The sequence below is a fragment of the Oculina patagonica genome, chromosome 1 (assembly GCF_052425735.1).
Source record: "Oculina patagonica isolate OP01 chromosome 1, crgOcupat, whole genome shotgun sequence".
Lineage (NCBI taxonomy): Eukaryota > Metazoa > Cnidaria > Anthozoa > Scleractinia > Oculinidae > Oculina > Oculina patagonica.
In genome coordinates, this window is record NC_135758.1 from 14,803,344 (window position 1) to 14,821,401 (window position 18,058).

Consider the following 18,058-nt stretch of genomic DNA (forward strand, 5'->3'; position numbering starts at 1 on the left):
CATACAATTATTTTGAGTGTCCCACCCTCTCTTTGGCCTGAAGATAAGAAGATATTGTTTGAGCACGGTGAATAACCAATATTCATTATTCCCTTACTGGAAATGACTTATTCATTATTCCAAGCAGTGGTCTGCCTGTGGTATTACAAAGCCGCAAAGCCGCAGGTCACGTTATACTCTTCGTTACACTACGTACCAGCTGCTTTTTGCATAATCCGCTGACTAATTGTTGCACCACCGGTGAAACTTTCTTTCTCTCAGCTTCGTCCAACGCAACGCAACATGCGTCTTGAGAAGTGTTATTTCTGTTCGTCCACGATATATCCAGGACATGGAACAGTATTTGTAAGGAACGACTGTAAAGTAAGCTACAACCTGTTGATCACTTTTATCAGAGTCACTAAGTTTTTTTGCTGTTTTTATAAATCGCAATGTGCGTTGTTACATTCCATGTATTATAGATATTTCGATTTTGCCGTTCCAAATGCCATAAGAACTTCAAGATGAAACGAAATCCACGTAAAATCAAGTGGACCAAAGCCTTCAGAAAGGCAGCAGGCAAAGAGCTAGCCATAGTAAGTAAAAAGCAGTTTACAACTTTTGAAAATACCCATAATTTATAAGCATCCATTTTAAACCACTCTTGAAATCTTGTTTTAAAGAGTTTTAAATCATAGGATGAGAGTTTATATTTCTAAAATTATTTTTTTTGAATCTCAACCTTAGAATAACAATTTTATTTAAGAAAAGTAAACTCTTGTCCTATGGTTTGAAGAATTTAAAAAAATCATGTCAGAGTAAATGTCTTGAAACAGAGGAGCTCTGGAAATCTTGCTTTTTAAATGAATTCCCTGTTCATTTATGTTGAATTAACAACCTCAAATACAGTAGGGTCTGGATGATCTGCGAGCCAGCGAGCCATGCGAGCCAGCGAGCCATGCGAGCCATTTAGGTTAGCCTAAATAGCACATTGGTTAGCCTAAATAGCACTTCAGCTAGCCTAAATAGCACTCTGGTTAGCCTACAGTTAGCTTAGGTAGCTTGCAGTTAGCCTTTTATTGGGATTAGGGATTTCTGGCTTGTGAGTCAAAAGAGTCATGCGAGCCATTCAGGTTAGCCATAGCACTCCGGTTGAAAGATTCTCAAGCTTTTTTGGCGTTTTCCTTGTCTTCTAAAGTCATTTTCCACTTTCCACGCTTAGAAAGGTTTGTTTAACATGAGTATGCTTGATTTTCTTTGTCTATTTCAAGAAAATGCTGGCATGTATCAGTAATACAGCTGTTACTAAAACTCGTTTTTTCGCGATAATAAACTTCAGTCATAGACTTTGCTTAAAACTTGCTGTTTCTTATATCTTACTGTAAGAGTCAATAACCTGTCACCAACAGTAAGTGTTTTCATTTTTCTTATTTCAACTGTAAGGTCCGGTAAATTGGCGGTCATAAGATTTTGTTGGGCCAAAATACTCCGCTATAAGATGCACCCCAATTTTGCCATAAACTTCCCACAATGAAACAGATTTTTCTCGAAAAAACCGTGCGCCTTATAACCGAATAACTAGACGGTAGCCTAAATAGTACTCTGGTTAGCCAACAGTTAGTTTAGGTAGCTTGCGGTTAGCCTTTTATTGGGATTTGGGATTTCTGGCTCGCATGCCTTGCTGGCTCGCATATTATCCTATCTATACAGTATATGCTACAAATAATGCTTTCCAAACAACCAAAAAAAAAAGTTTCTTCATTAATCCTGACAATTCAAAATTGACTGTTACAACATGAAAGCTCAAACAGATAATGCTGAACACATCAAATTATTGTTTCATTGGACCAAGAATTTGAACAAGATGAATAACGACGTTTGTGAGGCAATCTTTATCCGGCAAATTGTAGGCGAACCAGGAGAGTACGCTCTTTTCAAACGTGGCATAGTCTTATATTATCGTGAAACAAGAACAAATTATCCACAAATGCAACTTGGAGCAAAAACTTCAATACTACAAGTTGCATTGCTCTCTTAACTTTGTATCTGGTATATGGTTGACTTAAACATTTTTCTTCAATAATATGTAAGTGGGAGACTCCAGAAAACAAATATATTTCTTAGGAAGCCCACAACATTTATATGTTGACTTGAAATGCATTTATTGAGTACTCTGTTTTTGATAAACTGTTAGCATGGCTTGCTGCAGTGTGTCATTTCAAAGCATTTCAAGTGGGCAGTATTGAAGACAGATGTACACCAGTAAGAGATGTTAAGTTACCTTTCCTATTCAGAAATTGTCTCGAACTCCCTTCTGACTTGTAGTAAAAATGTGTAGCCTCACCATTTTTCATCCTGCTTGATCTTGTTATATCTTTTCATTAGAAAGAACTTTAAGAAACAAAATGATACTATTCAGTCAAAAAGTATTCTATTTTTTTAAACATTTTTTTCTGCAGGATAGTGCATTTGAATTTGAAAAGAAAAGAAATGTTCCAGTGAAATATGACCGTGAGCTGTGGTCAAAAACAGGTTTGTAATGGTGACCAAAGTTCAGTTGTTAATGGATATTTATAGTGTGGTTTAATGGTTTAGTGTGGTTTAAAATTTTTCAAACCAGTTTGATTTTTAATTTTCTTTGTCTCATATTCATTATCAGGTTCTGAAACAATAGGAAATACAAATCAAATTGGTTTGAAAAATTGAACCACACAACATCTATTAATTTAAATGTTACTGTATTCAAACCTGGCATGAACTGTGATAAGCAATTGCCAACACCTGCTACATTACTGTGAGTAAGTTAAGCCTAGTAAGATGTGCATGTATTGTATTAAAATAAAAATATATCATTTGTCTCACAATGTACAATTGAATAGCTTGGTGCTAAAGGATGCTAAGTGACTTTCTGGATAAAAAAATTGTTTTTCCTTCAAACATGCCTGAATTTTTGCGTGTGGTCTTCAATTTAATAGGATAACATTGCCCTTTTTTTTTGGGGGGGGGGGATTTATTCGTTCGCTCCAAAACGGGACCTGGAAATGAATTTCTTCAACTACTTTGTGACGTAATTTACGTTTGAATTATTTTGGCGCACGAGGCCGAGGCAATGGGACTTTCGATCAGATCAGTTGAAAACTCACCATTGCATGAATTCCGCTTATTTCCGCTTATTTGACACATATTTGCGCCCGTCTGGTGGTGAAAGGACATCATTAAGTCCGGAAACTCGTAAGTCACTAGCATAACTCAAAGAAGCGAGTTGTGTTGCTGTCTGAAGATTGCTAAGCCCTGCCAAACCTGGCGATAAACTTGGCTTTCGAAGGCGCACTGAGCCAGGCGAGGTCTAGAAGCAGCTTCTGTTCCAAAAAACATTATTTTCTCGTAGTTTTGGCCCATTTGCCTCGTGTTGCCGCGTTGAACGTTTGGAAATAAGGAGGTGCTTTTAGACTTATAAAAATTCTCTTAGATTTGGCGATAGGGGTTTCCGTATTTCAGCTACTCAGGGATATCCCATAATAATCTTTAATGGATACGTCATTCGATACGCATTGTCACAATAAACAAAGTTTGTTCGGCAAAGACGGAAAACGCTCACTCAATCAACAGAACACAACAGAATCGACAGAAAAGGATAATTTTCACCAAGAAAAGCAACAAATTGCTTCATTTAGACAAAAAATAGCCCTAAGCTGCGATTCTTTCCAGGAATAAAGGACCTGAATGTTTAAAAGAACGATCGTTGCTTGTGAGTCAAGATCAAATTGCGTTACGCGTGACTACGGAGAGAAACTGGGGAAAAGCGAAAACATATTATGGATTAACCTTTAGCAGCCTAAATTTGCTAACTGAAAACGAAACATTGAACATTTGGCGAGTGCATTTGTGGTTAGAAGCTGGCGAGAGGAAAGGGCAACGGCGTAAGTCGTTTTTGTTTAAGTATTTCGTTCATTTTGCTATATATTTTTCACTTCTTTTCACTGTTCAGTCGCTCAAGATTGTCGATCGGTCAGGTTCATGCAGTGTTGACATAACATTCGTGACACTTAACCCTAACCTTAACACTAGCTAACCCTAACTTAACTTTACTGTAACTGCAAAATTTAATCCTCATCTCTCTTTGAAATTGAAAGGCTATTTGGCTTTGTTGCCGCATGTTATTGTTTTAAAGTGACCATAGTCCTAGTTTATCTTGAAGACAAGGTGCAAACCAGAAATTTTAATTAGAGGACAATGTTTTCCCATTAATTTGAAGACCACACGCCAAACTTTAGGCACGTTTGAAGGAAAAAAACAATTTTTTTATCCACAACGTCACTTAGCATTCTTTAGCACTAAGCTATTCAATTGTAGTCACTTGAAACCGCTCACTGGTATCTTAATAGCATCAGTTTATGAGTTCAAAAATTACATGTTACCATATATAGCATGGTGATTGGTGAATTTTGATCCTAACTGTTCCAGTAAGAAGTCGTTTCTTAAGCAATCCACTGTTATACCGGTCTTCTGTGGTTTCTCCTTTAATATTTCTTGGCTGCTATGCATACAATCATAGTTTTTTGCTGATCACATTTACAAAGCAAATTTCAATGTGGTTCTCTCAACACACTTTCTTTTTAATTCCTTCTAAAGACATGTTTTCCAGGTGCAAAATGTAGTGTGCAGCTTATCTGCTTATCAGCTTATCAAGATTATTGAAGTAACAATTACTGGTAATCATGCATTGATTTATAGAAATATTAAATATTAATTTGTATATTTACTAAGTGAGAGCCATGAAAAGAATAGAAGAAATCAGAAGCAAGAGGCAAGATCTTCACATCAAAAACAGGTCTGTTTAAACTGCAAACAGAGTTATTGTATCACAGAGGATGCAATTATATTAAAAGTCACTAGCAAATTGCTGGAATTATTTTTGTGTTTTTGAATTTTGGTGGTTTGATATTATTAGTTGTTATTTGGAATATTCAGGGTTTTGGTCCTAGATAGCGCTTTTTGACCAGGTGGCCAGGAACCAGCCTGGCTTATCATTTGTTTGAATTTTTTAGTTTTTGTTTGGGGGTAAATCGTTGCCATTATGTGATGCTCGGTTTAATACAGCTTCATGGCTTTGGCTTCTTTATTTTTATTAAGCATTTGTTCACCCTAAGATTAAAACACTTACTGTAAACAGACATAATATTTATCTTGCAATGGATTTTATTGTCATCTGTTACTCAATCATTGTAGTTTCCTAATGAATTATCAGTCTTTTGTTTGTTTCCCTGTTGATTCACTGTTGTGGAGATAGAGTGTTAGTGATAGTCACACACTTACACTGTAATTTTGCAGGTTAAAGCCTGACAAGCAACTTAGAAAGGAGTCTGAGATAAAGGAGGTCAAACAAGGAATCGCACTCATTGCACCACCAGGTCTGTTCTAAATCACTGATAATGCCACACATGTTTTTATACGGGGAAGGGGCTAGGGACACTTACAGCTTGCTGATTTTGATTTTGAAACAGTTGGTCATCCCATCCCAACCAGTTCTTTTGGTAAACGATGTGCACCATATGATCTGACCTGATGATTGTGTAATAGAGAACCATTAATCAAATCAATCTACGAATTCTACAAATGTTCAGGACAAACTCCTCCTTATTAGAACAAAGTAGTTGTTAAAGTTGCCATCCCACATTTTCAGTGACTGAAATATAGTATTTAAAACGTCCCTCATTCCTTTGAAGCCATCAGCTTTACTTGACTTTCCAGTAGGGAACCCAACTCACTAAGGTGGCTTTCAGTGGAACCCACAATGATTAGTTTATCACCTAATTACAACAATGTTTAAATTAGTTTTTAGTTTTGCTATAAAAAAGAGGTAAAAAATCGTTTCTTTGAAATGAATTGGTTGACTGTTCTAGTCTATCGTGGTAGGTAACTATTTGTTTACCCAAGTTAGTTTGAGAAAGGGGCAAACGACGATCGTTGGAACGTGGAACGTCTTGTGTTGTAGTAAACAACTTGGTTTCAACGAAAAAGCTAAAATTGCAGTCAGGGATGGACATCAGTACTATGAATCTATAATCTCTGACTAACACTGACTTGTGTAAACTGACATTAGAAACAACGTTTGTAAAATCTTTAAAAAAAAAACTTGTAAAAGCTTGATTTCTAATAGAATTTAAGTTAAAGTCGGTTGTCCGTAGTCAAAAAGAGGGGAGAATTGAAATTTGGAGGGACGGAGGGACAATCGTCAAATCTACATGAAGACACTACTTAGAGTTTCAAGAGTGTTCCCAACACGACAGTGCACCTTTAATACAGTAATGTGTACTTCAATTTTTATTTCTTTTTCTTTACAGTTGAGAAAAGAAAACTTGGAACAAAGATGTCACAAGTTATGCGAGAAGCTGAAAGTATGGAGACTGAAGATTGAATTGTGCACAAGAATACTGACACTATCCTTATGCTACTCGATAAAATAAATGGTTTTTGACTGAGTTACTGAGTTCATTTTGTGAAGCACAGAAGAATAACACGTATTTCTCTTCTTTTCTTACCTTAAAGGAGAGAAAAATATATACATTAAAGCCGAGTAAAAACTCGGAATTTAAATTTACCCCTTGGTCAAGAAGGACAAAGAAAATAAATACTAGCCACTTTGCTGGCAGTGTATGTTGCGATCGTAAAGCGCCGACTGCCGGTCATCATCTGAATCCTTAAGTCTCCTCTGCCGGGGAGAATAGGGCCTTAATAATTATTGGCCCTCAGTCTCGCACGCTGGTCTCTTGTTGACCTACTCTTTTCTCGCTTCTGTCCCGGTGCTCTAACGTTTTCCCCTTTAGGCCCCTTGTGGAAACTACGCGTATCGTGGCGTTTCGTTAAAACTCTAAATTGCACATAAAGTATTTTTTACCTCGGTTGTTTTGTTCTGGCAGAATTTGTGAAAAGACTCCGTTTCTGGCTGTAGTTTTTAGTATAAAAGAAGCGCTATTTAGTACGCTGTTGTCTGATTTTAAAACAGGAACTAAATGGTTCACACTATGTGTGTTCTTGCCCAGCAGGTTCCCCGCCCTATCAATTCCAAGGAGCTGCAGTCTACACGCAGTTTTCTTATTGTCTTTCCTTTACAAAGCATCTTACTAGAACGAATATTTAGGCGTTTGATACAATAAGTACCAACACTATAACCACCTGTTAGATACAAGGCGCGCCAAGGATTTTGTTTACTATTTCTCTCCAGTCAGGCTGGGCGTCGTTACACAGCATTTATTGTCCAATAAGAATCCAGTTCTTAGGCGTGGTTATTTAATTCCAAGCAAACTCAACTTAAGTTGTTAAACAGAAAGGATTAAAACCTGTTTTAATTTTCTTCAACCTGTATGAAGTCTTTGTTGCATCTATTTGCACCACCTCCAAGTTATAATTTCGATTGACACTGAGGAACATAACTGTGCACGAGCCACAGTTGACCAGAAAGCTTCAGCTAGAAAACCTCCTTCGCATGCGAAATATAGAATGGGGAAGGATTTAGACCTAAAAATTTGTCTTTCTCGCCAAAGCAAGCATTATCATCCTAGCGAAGTTGTAACTGGTGAATGTGTTTTAAATCTAAATGATTTTTTGAAACTTCGCTGCCTGAGCATCGAGTTTCAGGGTGAATCTTGGACGTGCTGGGAAGAGACAGATGTTTACACCACAACACACAAAAATGCAGAAATCTACTTCCACAAGAAAACCACACTTCTCGGAAACTGTAAGTATGGTACCGCTCAATATGGGATGTAATCGTATGCCTTGTCAACCTTGAAAAACAAATGCGAACTGGACTTGTAACAGTGTTTTCACGAGATGTGGTTTACTGTATGCAAGGCTTAACATTTCGGGTCCGTCAAAGAAACTATTGAAACCGTCCGGATAAGAAAATTTTAGTCTTCACAATTTTTCTGTGAATCGCTCATTAACCAAGAAACATCGGAACACCTGTGCCGGCCGTTCAGCTAGAAACCTGTTGCATCTTTATAGTAGCTTAATTTAAAATTCAAATAAAAAAAAATTATCAAGAAAATTGAAAGTGTCTGCTTCCGCTGCAGCTGGGAAAGAAAATTAATTTGCAATCTAAAGAATTTTCTCCGGGGACAAAACAAAAACTAAAGATTTCTGTTACTTTTAAATTTGTTACATATATTCGGCTACCGTATTTACTCGAATAAGCGCCGCCCCCGAATAAGCGCCGCCCTCGAATAAGCGCCGCATCTGGGACAAAAAAGTTGATAAGCGCCGCCCCCGAATAAGCGCCGCAGTTCCGATGCGGCGCTTATTTGAGAAATTCCGTTAAACTAAAAACGGCACTATAAAGCAACTCTAAAACAAACTTGGACATTTCTTTCCATAAAAGCGATGTTTTGTGGTTCAAAGTGATTGTTTTACCGCTCGCCCATTTTATTGTCTTCTATCCAACATTCTTACAATACAATCTTGTGAAGGCGGCAAACTTTGCCAGGACAGCTAGCGCCACTTCTCTCTTCAGCAAGAAACACTCAAAAGACGCTATTTTCGATAACTGCAAAATATTAGATTCTTTGTGGCGTCCAAATTTTAAATAAGCGCCGCCCTCAAATAAGCGCCGCCCTCGAATAAGCGCCGCACTGGTGGCGCGAAAAATTTAATAAGCGCCGCGGCGCTTATTCGAGTAAATACGGTATTGTTACGGGCTAGGGATGCGCACGAGCTATAATGAAACCAGTAGTGCATTCATTAAATCTACAATAGCATTTATTTCAAAATGTATGTACAGCCGAGGGCCTATTGGCAGCAAAACTACGTAATGCATTAAGCAACCGTTAACGGTTTTGGATTTCAGCAATGCGATGGAATTCAGGGAAGGGTTAAAACTGTGGTGTTTTAAAAGCTTCCGATAATTGTCCTATTTTGTTATAGTGATGTGTCAGATGTACAATGGCGTTATTAAAGCACCTAGTCGCCTACAACTCACCAGAAGGCTTTAGCTATTTAATGCAGTTGTGAAACGTGCAAGAACGCGTTATTCCTGAATTGAAACAAGATAAGGCTTTTGGCACTTTGTTAGTTAATTTTTTGATCATTTGCCAATTGTCAGTTTGATTGATTAAAGACACCCATCTTTCAGTTATTGATAAACACGCGATACATTATAAACAGACTCACTTTACACGAAGTACCAGGTGAGAGTTTGTGGGGCAGAATAAAGTTTGTGTGACTGGAAAACTGCCGCGAACTTCGACAACTACCCTATTTATTCGAAAAAGCGCCCTGGCGGCTTATTAAATTTTGGACCTTTAGAGTGGGCGCTTATTCGAAGCAGGGCGCTTATAAAATTTTCGCCATTTCTCGCAAGTAGTAAGTTTATTTTACAACAAAACAATAAAAAACAACATGAAGATGTAAAATAACAAAATTTTAACTTTATTGAAAGGTTCGGGGAAGTCTCTTAGTAGTACTTAGTTAATTTCAATCTCAATTTCAATAATAATCAAAGTGCTCCTCTTGTACACTTCAGTATTTTTTGAAGGAGGGTAGGGGTGGTCGCTTATTCGAGGCTGGGCGCTTATTAACTTTTCCTACCTTAAGGGTGGGCGCTTATACGAGGTGGGCGCTTATTCAATGTGTGGCACTTATTCGAATAAATATGGAATGTCTGTGCGCTGACCGTAGACTGCGAACTGGTTCGGTCACTGCAATTTTAAAGGAACTGTATCAGCTAGGTCACATGCGCAGATGGGTCCACTTATGACTAATTTGCATATGACCCGACGCTCGAGTTTCGCTTTCAGTCTTTGCTGAAAACAATCTTTAAAAATCCTCCGATCATCTCTTTCAAAAAGGGTAAATACCTCAAAGACATGCTTGTTAGAGCAAAAATATAATTAGTTATAATATGAAGGTGTTAATGTGACTCCGGACCACAAAAGGCACATAAGGCTTGTTATTTACTTTATTTTCAGTTTCATCCTAAGTACTACTGCTGTCGTAGATCCTTTTGAGACTGCTTCTGGTTCAACGGCCATCATGGGACAATATAACAATCATTGTAGGCTAAATTAAAGCGAAGATAACGCAAAAAAAAAAACACGAACCGCGACAAAATGATGCACAAATAGGCTCCGCGACCATTAAAGATAGCTTTTTGATAAAAATGTCATCAAACTTCTCAAGGATGAACGCGATATAAAAATATTAAGATGCTTGCACGAAATCTCCGACGATCTTGATACAGTTTGCCTAACGTTTTCAAAGAGTTTCCCTTTGTCACGCACATGTGCAGTGCGTGATATGGGTCCTTTCATTTCCCCTGAATTATCTTATATCTTTGACGAGAAGCCACAGACACGACAGCAATAAATGGCCGTACAAACGCATATCATTTCTCGCACGACTATCCTGTAGGAAAACTAGTGAGTGGTCATGTAATCACAAAAACACACAATTTCGATTTTCTACTTCTTTTCTAGCGGAGAAAAAGCGAACTCAAAGCTCGACTCTACCTCCTGGCCGGCATGCCTTCCAGTTTAGCTTCAAGATACCTCCATACAATCTCCCATCGTCCTTCGAAAGCAAACATGGCTACGTCAGATACTGGATGAAGGCGCGAATACATAGGGCCTGGAGATTCGACGAGGTTTCTAAAGAGTTGGTCAACATTTTGAGCTCGATCGATGTTAATTGTCCTCGAATGTTGGTAAGTGGGATAAAAATAAGTGCTAGTAAATACCATTAGTCCAGATCAGAATCCGTGAAAATCCCCGCACTTTTAAGAAGAAACTTTAAAAAAAGTTGCGTTGCCTTTGCACTGAAACGAGTGGTCAACAGATGAGTTCATAATCATTTGAAGTCACTACTTCAACTGCAAATAACACCAACAAATAATTATGCGCATTACATTAATCCTGGGAACTTTCTTGATATAAACCCCATTTACACGCGCATAAAAACTCGGCACGGCAAATTTTTGGCACCGTGCTTTGCTACATGACATACAAGCAGTATTGCGTAAACTCATCTGCGTTGGATAATGGCAACTGTGTCGGCACGTGGAACCTTTCTCGAAAATAACTTCTACTTAAAGCACAGAGCTAACTTTTCCGTTTTAGGCACAATTATCATGATAATAAGAACACCGGGAGCTTAGACCGCAGGAGACATAATTACCATCCTGTTATTTCTTCTCAAGTTTCATGCATACTTTGCGTTGCAGTTGCCAAATTTTGGTGAGGCTCAGAAATCGCTGAACTGCTTGTGTAACGGAATGGCGTCCCCGCTGAAACTATTGGCGTTTACAGACCGAAGTGCGTACTGTCCACGTGAACGCATGATGCTGACAACTGATATAAAGAATCTGCCGCTGACGGAAATATATGAGACAACAATATTTCTTGTCCAGACTATCTCCTTCAAGTCTCGATGTGGAAAATCAAGGAGTGATCGTTGCCAGCGAAAGATGATACAGCGGTCTTCCCTCTCGCGGGCGGTAGACGAGTTGGAAATCCCGGATGTTCCACCAACTATGCGGAATTGCGGGATTCTATCTATTACGTATCATGTTAAGGTAGTTTAACAACGCTCATTGTACGGCTGACAGAAGACTGAACTGAACTCACAGTGGACAGAAGGTACAAGGGATCGACTGGCAGGAACTGACTCGTTACATGATGTTGCTACACTACGGACGCCATTTATGTTACTTTATTCTCGGTTTAGAGCAGTTTTCACTTGAGTGTCGAAAGTAATTCGCGTTTGCTTTGGTTTTGCATTACTACGCTTTGTGATTGGTTTAAAAATCTCGCACCACTTTCTCAGCGAATCAGAAGTAAAACCAAAACCAATCATGACGCGCTCGCGCACGTTTTCCCGCGCTTCGTGCCGGCTATATATATTTGCTTCGAGTTTTGATTGGTTTACTGGATTGTCCGTGTTCTTTGTGATTGGCTAGAGTGATTACTTTGGTCTTGGTTTTACGACACTCAATAGGCGATTTCCGAGTTACACTTTGCCTCTGTTTTAAAACGAGTCTACGTGCGAAACCATTCAAATGAAAATGAGTTTGATTTGCATGAAAATGGACCTGTAGGTGAAACTCATTTTCATATGAATGGTTTCGCACGTAGACTCGTTTTGAAACAGAGGCAATGGGTAACTCGGAAATGGCCTATTGAAAACTGCTCTAGTACTGAAAACACAAGGCTTACACACATCTTATAGCTTCTTATCTGGCTTGACTTGCTCACGTTTCCCACTACAAGACGTCAAAGTAGGAATAAACTCTAAGCAGTCAATATTTGCCACTATTAAAAACTAGTAATGGTATATTGCGATTCCTGCATTTTGATTGGTTAACAGGCAATGGTATTTGAGCTCATATACCATTGACCACAAATATGGTAGCCAAAACGCGTCAACGAAAACAGCTGGGGAGCTTAAATATTGCAATTGTTTGAACGTTTTTTAATAAAACAATTATTCCACTCGCGCTTGTTGGATATCCTACGCGCGCTCGTGGAATAATTGTTAAATATCTCTATTATATATAAGAGAATGTCTCCTTAGATCCACAAACTTAATTTGGCCAGTAAAAGAATTCGCCAAATCCCCCAATCTATAAAGTAAGTAAAAGGAAAGACTGAGAAAAATTGCAGAAATCTGATAAAACCTTACACCTTCTGGTGGCCTCGATGGCCATTGGCCGGAGTAAATGTAGTCCAACCATCGCTCTAATACAAATATTGCAGCACACGCAAAACGATTGTACAACAAGCCTTGGCCTAAACTGGAGAACCGCAGAAAACTGCACAAGGAAGAGACGAGGAAAAGTGCATGAGTAGGCCAGCCAATTCAACATTATAAAATTCAAAGTGGCCGACCAAAACGCATAGCGGCGCCCATCCCCGAGAAATAAAAATTTGGCCGTCCACTCCCGGGTGACAGGGGACAGTGCCTCGCCGACGCCAGTGCCAACGAACACAGACCAAAAAGAGGATTAAATCACTAGTACATTATCCGCAGCGAAGGAAGAAACATGCAATCCGCATCGAACGGAAATATCACGCGAGATAGTCCAACAGCCTACAGCAACAATCGATCTCACTGTCAGCCATCTTGGTAACATCCGCTGACCAGAGTCGAGTATAACACCCGGAGCCGGACCACCAGCGGTCCGCGCGCGCGTGCGAGTTCATGTGTAATTGCCGCAAATCCAACAAGATCACTCGCAAAGCCAAAAGTTAACGCCGCAAGGATACGCCGCTATGGAGAAATTGATTCACTCCACTGAGTGTCCAGCCCACACACCACAAAGGCACCCGACAGAGTTGAGGCGCCGAGAGGGACGTGGGCGGAGGAGCGGACGGAGCGGACTACGGGGGGACAGCGGACCGCGGAGAGACGGACACGGCGGAAGAAACGTCAACCACGGCAAACAACGACATCGAGGGGAGGCGGAGAGAGCACACAACTCCCGACACAGCGAAAAATATCTCACGATAAATACATTCGGCCGTAGCAAGGGGAGGGGGGGGGGTCGTGCCCCCCCCAGTTTCCCAAAAAGTAAAAACAGACCCGTAGAAATGTGAAAATAAAATCCCAAGGAAACAAACAGCCGAGGGGAGGCACAACAAAAAACAGCTAAAAAATACTAAACGAACAACTTTGGGAAGCACGACCTGCCGAGAAGCTACGTGTCCAGGCTCAGAAGACACGACCAGAAGAACCAGAAAAATCGCTTGACGTTGAAGTGAACCCTGAGGGAGAAGGAGGAAAAACGCCGCACAAAGGAGACGAGCCAGCCAAAGGCCCGCGCCCGGCGCGCGCCCCGCCCTCACGGCAGCCCCATCGCGGAGAGAGCCCGCCCACGGACCGTCGAAAGAGAACGCCGGAGGAAGGAAGCGGGGGGCGAGGCGCAGACATAGCGGCGGAGCGGAAGGAAAAGAGAAAAATACGGCGAAGGGCCGGCGCCAAGAAGCGACCGAAGAAAGGAACAAACCCAAGCAGGACAGCAGGAGAATAGCAACACGACGACCCACTGTCGTTTCCGCCGTGCCGAAATTCTGTGTGATCATTCTTTTTCCAAGCAGGGTCAGATGAGTAGGAAAGGAAGTTGTAGGTGAGGAGTTGCGGATGTAGGATAATGAGTGGAAGCGAGAGTAGTATTTTGATGAGTGGAAGTAGGGGTGGAGGAGGGAGGAGGAGAGAGGGGGGGGGGATGTGAAGGGAGGAGTGTGATAGAGGGGCGAGGGGAGGGAGAGGGGGAGGGGAGGGAGGGAGAGGGGAGGGTGTAGGTAGAGAGTGGAGAGAAGAGGTTATGTTGTGGAGCAGGGTGGAGTGAGAAAGAACGATGTGTCAGTGTGTATAAGGGGGACGCGGAAGAGTGGAGAGAGTTGATAGGTGGTGGAGGACACGGGACGGATGAGGCCGGAGTAGGGGAGAGAGTGGGGGGGGGGGATGTACGAGAGGGAGAAGATGGCGTAAGGTAAACGGACTAAGAGGGGATGATGGGGAGGGAGGAAGGAGGAGAAGGAGGAGAGAGAGAGGAGGAGGAGAGTGGAAGAAGATGAGAGAGAGAAGAAATGTGACATCAGTAGTTGAGATTTGATGTCTGTCGAGTGTTAGTGTAGTGAGTCGAGTGAGTGTATGTCAGGAAGATGGTAAGAGAAGATGATGGATCGAGAGATAAGCGGATGAAGGGATGATGGAAATGAAGTAGATGAAGAGCAGTAGACTTCTAAAGAAGAGTGAGCGGAAGGATGAGTGCGAAGTGAGACGAGAAAAGCAAATAGCAAGATCTTCTCAAAGTTTATGAGTTATAGTTAAAGGAAGGCTATTTAAAGATCGGATAGGATGTAGAATGGGCGAATGGGACAAAAACGATGGCAGGATGAGGCACAGAGTGAAAGGAAAAATAGCTTTAAAGAATGAGGAAGCGTTAGAAATAAGTGTGGACTAAAGGAGACATTCTCATAATTCTCATTCACACGAACGCAGTTCACCACTGGGCCAAAACTTTTCAACTTTTCAACTTTTCAACTTTCCAATTAATTAATTAAAATACAAGACTATTATTCTCTTCACCCAGGTAACTATATCATCACGTGAATCTGAAAGCCAGTCTCACTTGGAGGTCGAACTGCCTGTCATTATCGGAACAATTCCTCTTCGACGGTCATACGGAATGATAAACAAGGTGATACCAGCCACTAGATTAAACAGGAGTTATAGCGGAGAGTGTAAGACTTTCGTCACTATCAAGAGGGGTAAGATTCTTTACTGCCTCCTTTTGTTAAATGTACAAATACTCGATTGAGCACCATGGCGTTCTTTATTTGTTAGTTTTTCGATTGCGGTCAGTACTTATTCAAGGGAGGCGCTCTTTAAAAATCATAGCATCTGTAAGTGGTTATAAGACAGAGAGAAAGAGCATGAAATTCAGCCACTTTGAACTGATAAACATTGTAATCCATAGAACGCTCTTCTCTGCAGAGGCTTTTTCAGTGTAGAGGGAAGGGCGCAAAAACACGAAAAATGAAAAATAGAGGGAGCACGAGGGACGACAGGAAGGGCGAAAGGCGCCCCAGTGTCCTTCGCGCGCTTTCGTTTCTTTCTCCCCAAGCTCTCTCTTACCAGCTCGTACGAAAAATAAAAGAGGCCTCTGCGGATGAGAGAGATCCTCAGAATAAATTTCCCGCTGGTTCAGATTGAGTTGTGCCGTACTCATTTTTTAGTTTGACTCTTCGAACAATTCAGTCTAATGATGCTTTGATTAAGCGTCGCTTTGTTGTAAATGAACGCGGCACTCTTTTAATATTTTGGCTCTTATATGTGGCGTTTAGGGGTGGCGCTTAACTTAAACGGGTGCAGCGCTTAATCGGGTAAATACGGTATACGAATCAGTAAATTTGGGTTTTTCTTGCACGTACGAGGAGAGGTATGCAGTAGTGCGATAATTTTAGAATTCCTTTTGTCTTCTGGTTGGAAAGCTACATACTTGACTCATTCTACCTTATCACTGTCACACAAGCATTGACACTTCGAATATCTTTCACACCTCTATGCAGCCAAAAGTAAAGCAGGACAAATTGTTTTATTGGAGAATTGTAATAGAGAGATAAAAACGAGACAGCCTTTGATTATCATTATTATTACTTCTTAGTTACTTTGGACAGTGGAAACCATTCTACCACGGCCGTCACTACTTGACCAGGGAAGCAAGCTTTCAAGATGACTGAAGATGAATAAGAAATCAACTGAGCCAAACAAGTGTAATCCTGATTATAAGTGAATGTGAATGCAAAAGTCACATAAGCACCATATAAGAAAGTTGGTTAGCCCACACGTAGACTTAGGTTGGGTTGGATCTAAGAAGCCACAAGCGTACATCGACCAATAGAATATTAAAAATACAATGTTTGATACAATGTTTGAATTGGAATTTTAAATTACTAATATTTGGCCAGCTGCCGTTGTTTTACACAAAGCAACATTGAATAACATGTAACCATGAAGTGATTTATTAGAGATTAAGCATGACGTTATACGGCAAACGCGAGCTTGTCTTTCATTTTGCTACCTTTTTATCGAATTCTAAAATTTATCTCTCGTAAAAAAGGGAAAAAATTCCGCATTCACGACAAACAAAAAACTACTCATTTCCGCGTACGAACGCCAAACGGCAGAAGTTGAATTTTTGCCGTTCACGGGAAAAATAAACGTCATGCTTAACCTCCCCAATACTTCTAAAGGTCCCGTCCACACTGAACCGGGTAAGTTTGAAAACGCGTCTTTTTTCCCTGGTTAGGCCAACCGCCCACACTGAACCGGCGGTTTCGTCACCGAAAACGGAACTTTTCAAAAACGCCCTCTAAAGCGGATAAATTTGAAAAACGCCGGCTAGGTGGTGTAGTGTGGACGGCGAAAACGGGCGAAACTGGCACTTTTTGAAAACGCTGACGACAAATAATCATGTATTCTGTCATTCTCGACCCCAGAGCCGTCATGCGCAAAAGAGAAGAGCTCTGGGGTCGAGAATGGTATTCTGTCAAAACAAAAGGTTTAGCTCTGTGCATGCGTTGTTACTCTGCGTGCGATGAGGCGTATCGCTTTCAAATTTACCCAGTGTGGACGGAAAACATTTTACGCGGCGTTTTCAAATTTACCTGGTCAGTGTGGACAGGGCTTAAATGTCTACTGCCGTTTTCCGTTACAACCGTGAAAATGTGGCAAGACTCGCACAGGTCACAAGATTGATAAGAAACTTGTAAAATTGTCTGTTTCGTTCATTCATAGTTAGTATGGTTCATTTTACTATTTCTGTTTATACAACACTTAGGACACTGTTCAGTGGAACCTCAATATAATAGAGGGCCAAGGCTTCGTTATAACGGGATTCTTTGCCATATATTTTATTGGTATTTACCACACAAGTGAATAGTGCTTTTCGCGCGCACTGATTGAAGAGAAACAAACTGTCTTCGCGCGTCGCTTTGTTTTACCGAAAGTGATGTTTTGGTCCACTTGTTCTTCAATTTGTGTGGTATATACTAAAACAGTTATTCACGTCAGTGTCGGTGAATGTAGAGGATATTTATTTGTGTACCGTTAGTTTGTTGTACACACCCAAAAAAATTAATCTAAAGGCCCTTTAGACCGCCTCATGTCACACTTCAACGCAAGTAACAGAAGCGTATTTTCGGTATTCAAGGAACGCAATTCGATCTGACCCGTGTTAATATACAGTTAGAATACTGCATGTCACAAACAATCTATTTTTGTGATTTTTACCTGTTCGCTTTTCTCTGAAAATGCGCATTAGATGTTTACGGAGTACCATATTAAAGAAAAATTAATAAACCCATCGTATTGAAAATGTTGGTTCTAACTTCAGCGTACGCCTGCCCGTGCAGACTCTGGGGGAGGGGAGTCGCAAGGCAAAATTTGTTGCGTGCTGTTCACTGTGTGAGTTAATGACAAGGCTAGTAAAAGCGAGCGAAAAAGAATTTCCATCCGAAATAGTTTTCGCATTAACTCCCCTAAAGTGGTCTGTATTTCGTTTTTTGTGACAAACGAAAAAGAT

General features: G+C 40.5%; 2 protein-coding genes across 2 annotated transcripts; both read left to right on the forward strand.

The window, feature by feature from the left end:
* The first annotated feature begins 210 nt into the window (after positions 1–210).
* On the forward strand, positions 211–6,461 carry LOC144658382 (putative ribosome biogenesis protein RLP24). Its single transcript, XM_078518808.1, has 6 exons — positions 211–363; positions 462–575; positions 2,439–2,511; positions 4,747–4,810; positions 5,311–5,390; positions 6,324–6,461. The coding sequence occupies exons 1-6, from the start codon at positions 283–285 to the stop codon at positions 6,395–6,397; spliced, it is 486 nt and encodes a 161-aa protein (XP_078374934.1). The 5' UTR covers positions 211–282; the 3' UTR covers positions 6,398–6,461.
* A 901-nt stretch (positions 6,462–7,362) lies between these two features.
* On the forward strand, positions 7,363–17,835 carry LOC144658375 (arrestin domain-containing protein 3-like). Its single transcript, XM_078518805.1, has 5 exons — positions 7,363–7,717; positions 10,452–10,678; positions 11,195–11,545; positions 15,065–15,242; positions 16,139–17,835. Exons 1-5 carry the CDS (start codon positions 7,480–7,482, stop codon positions 16,183–16,185), a joined length of 1,041 nt encoding a protein of 346 aa, XP_078374931.1. The 5' UTR covers positions 7,363–7,479; the 3' UTR covers positions 16,186–17,835.
* The last annotated feature ends 223 nt before the right edge of the window (positions 17,836–18,058 follow it).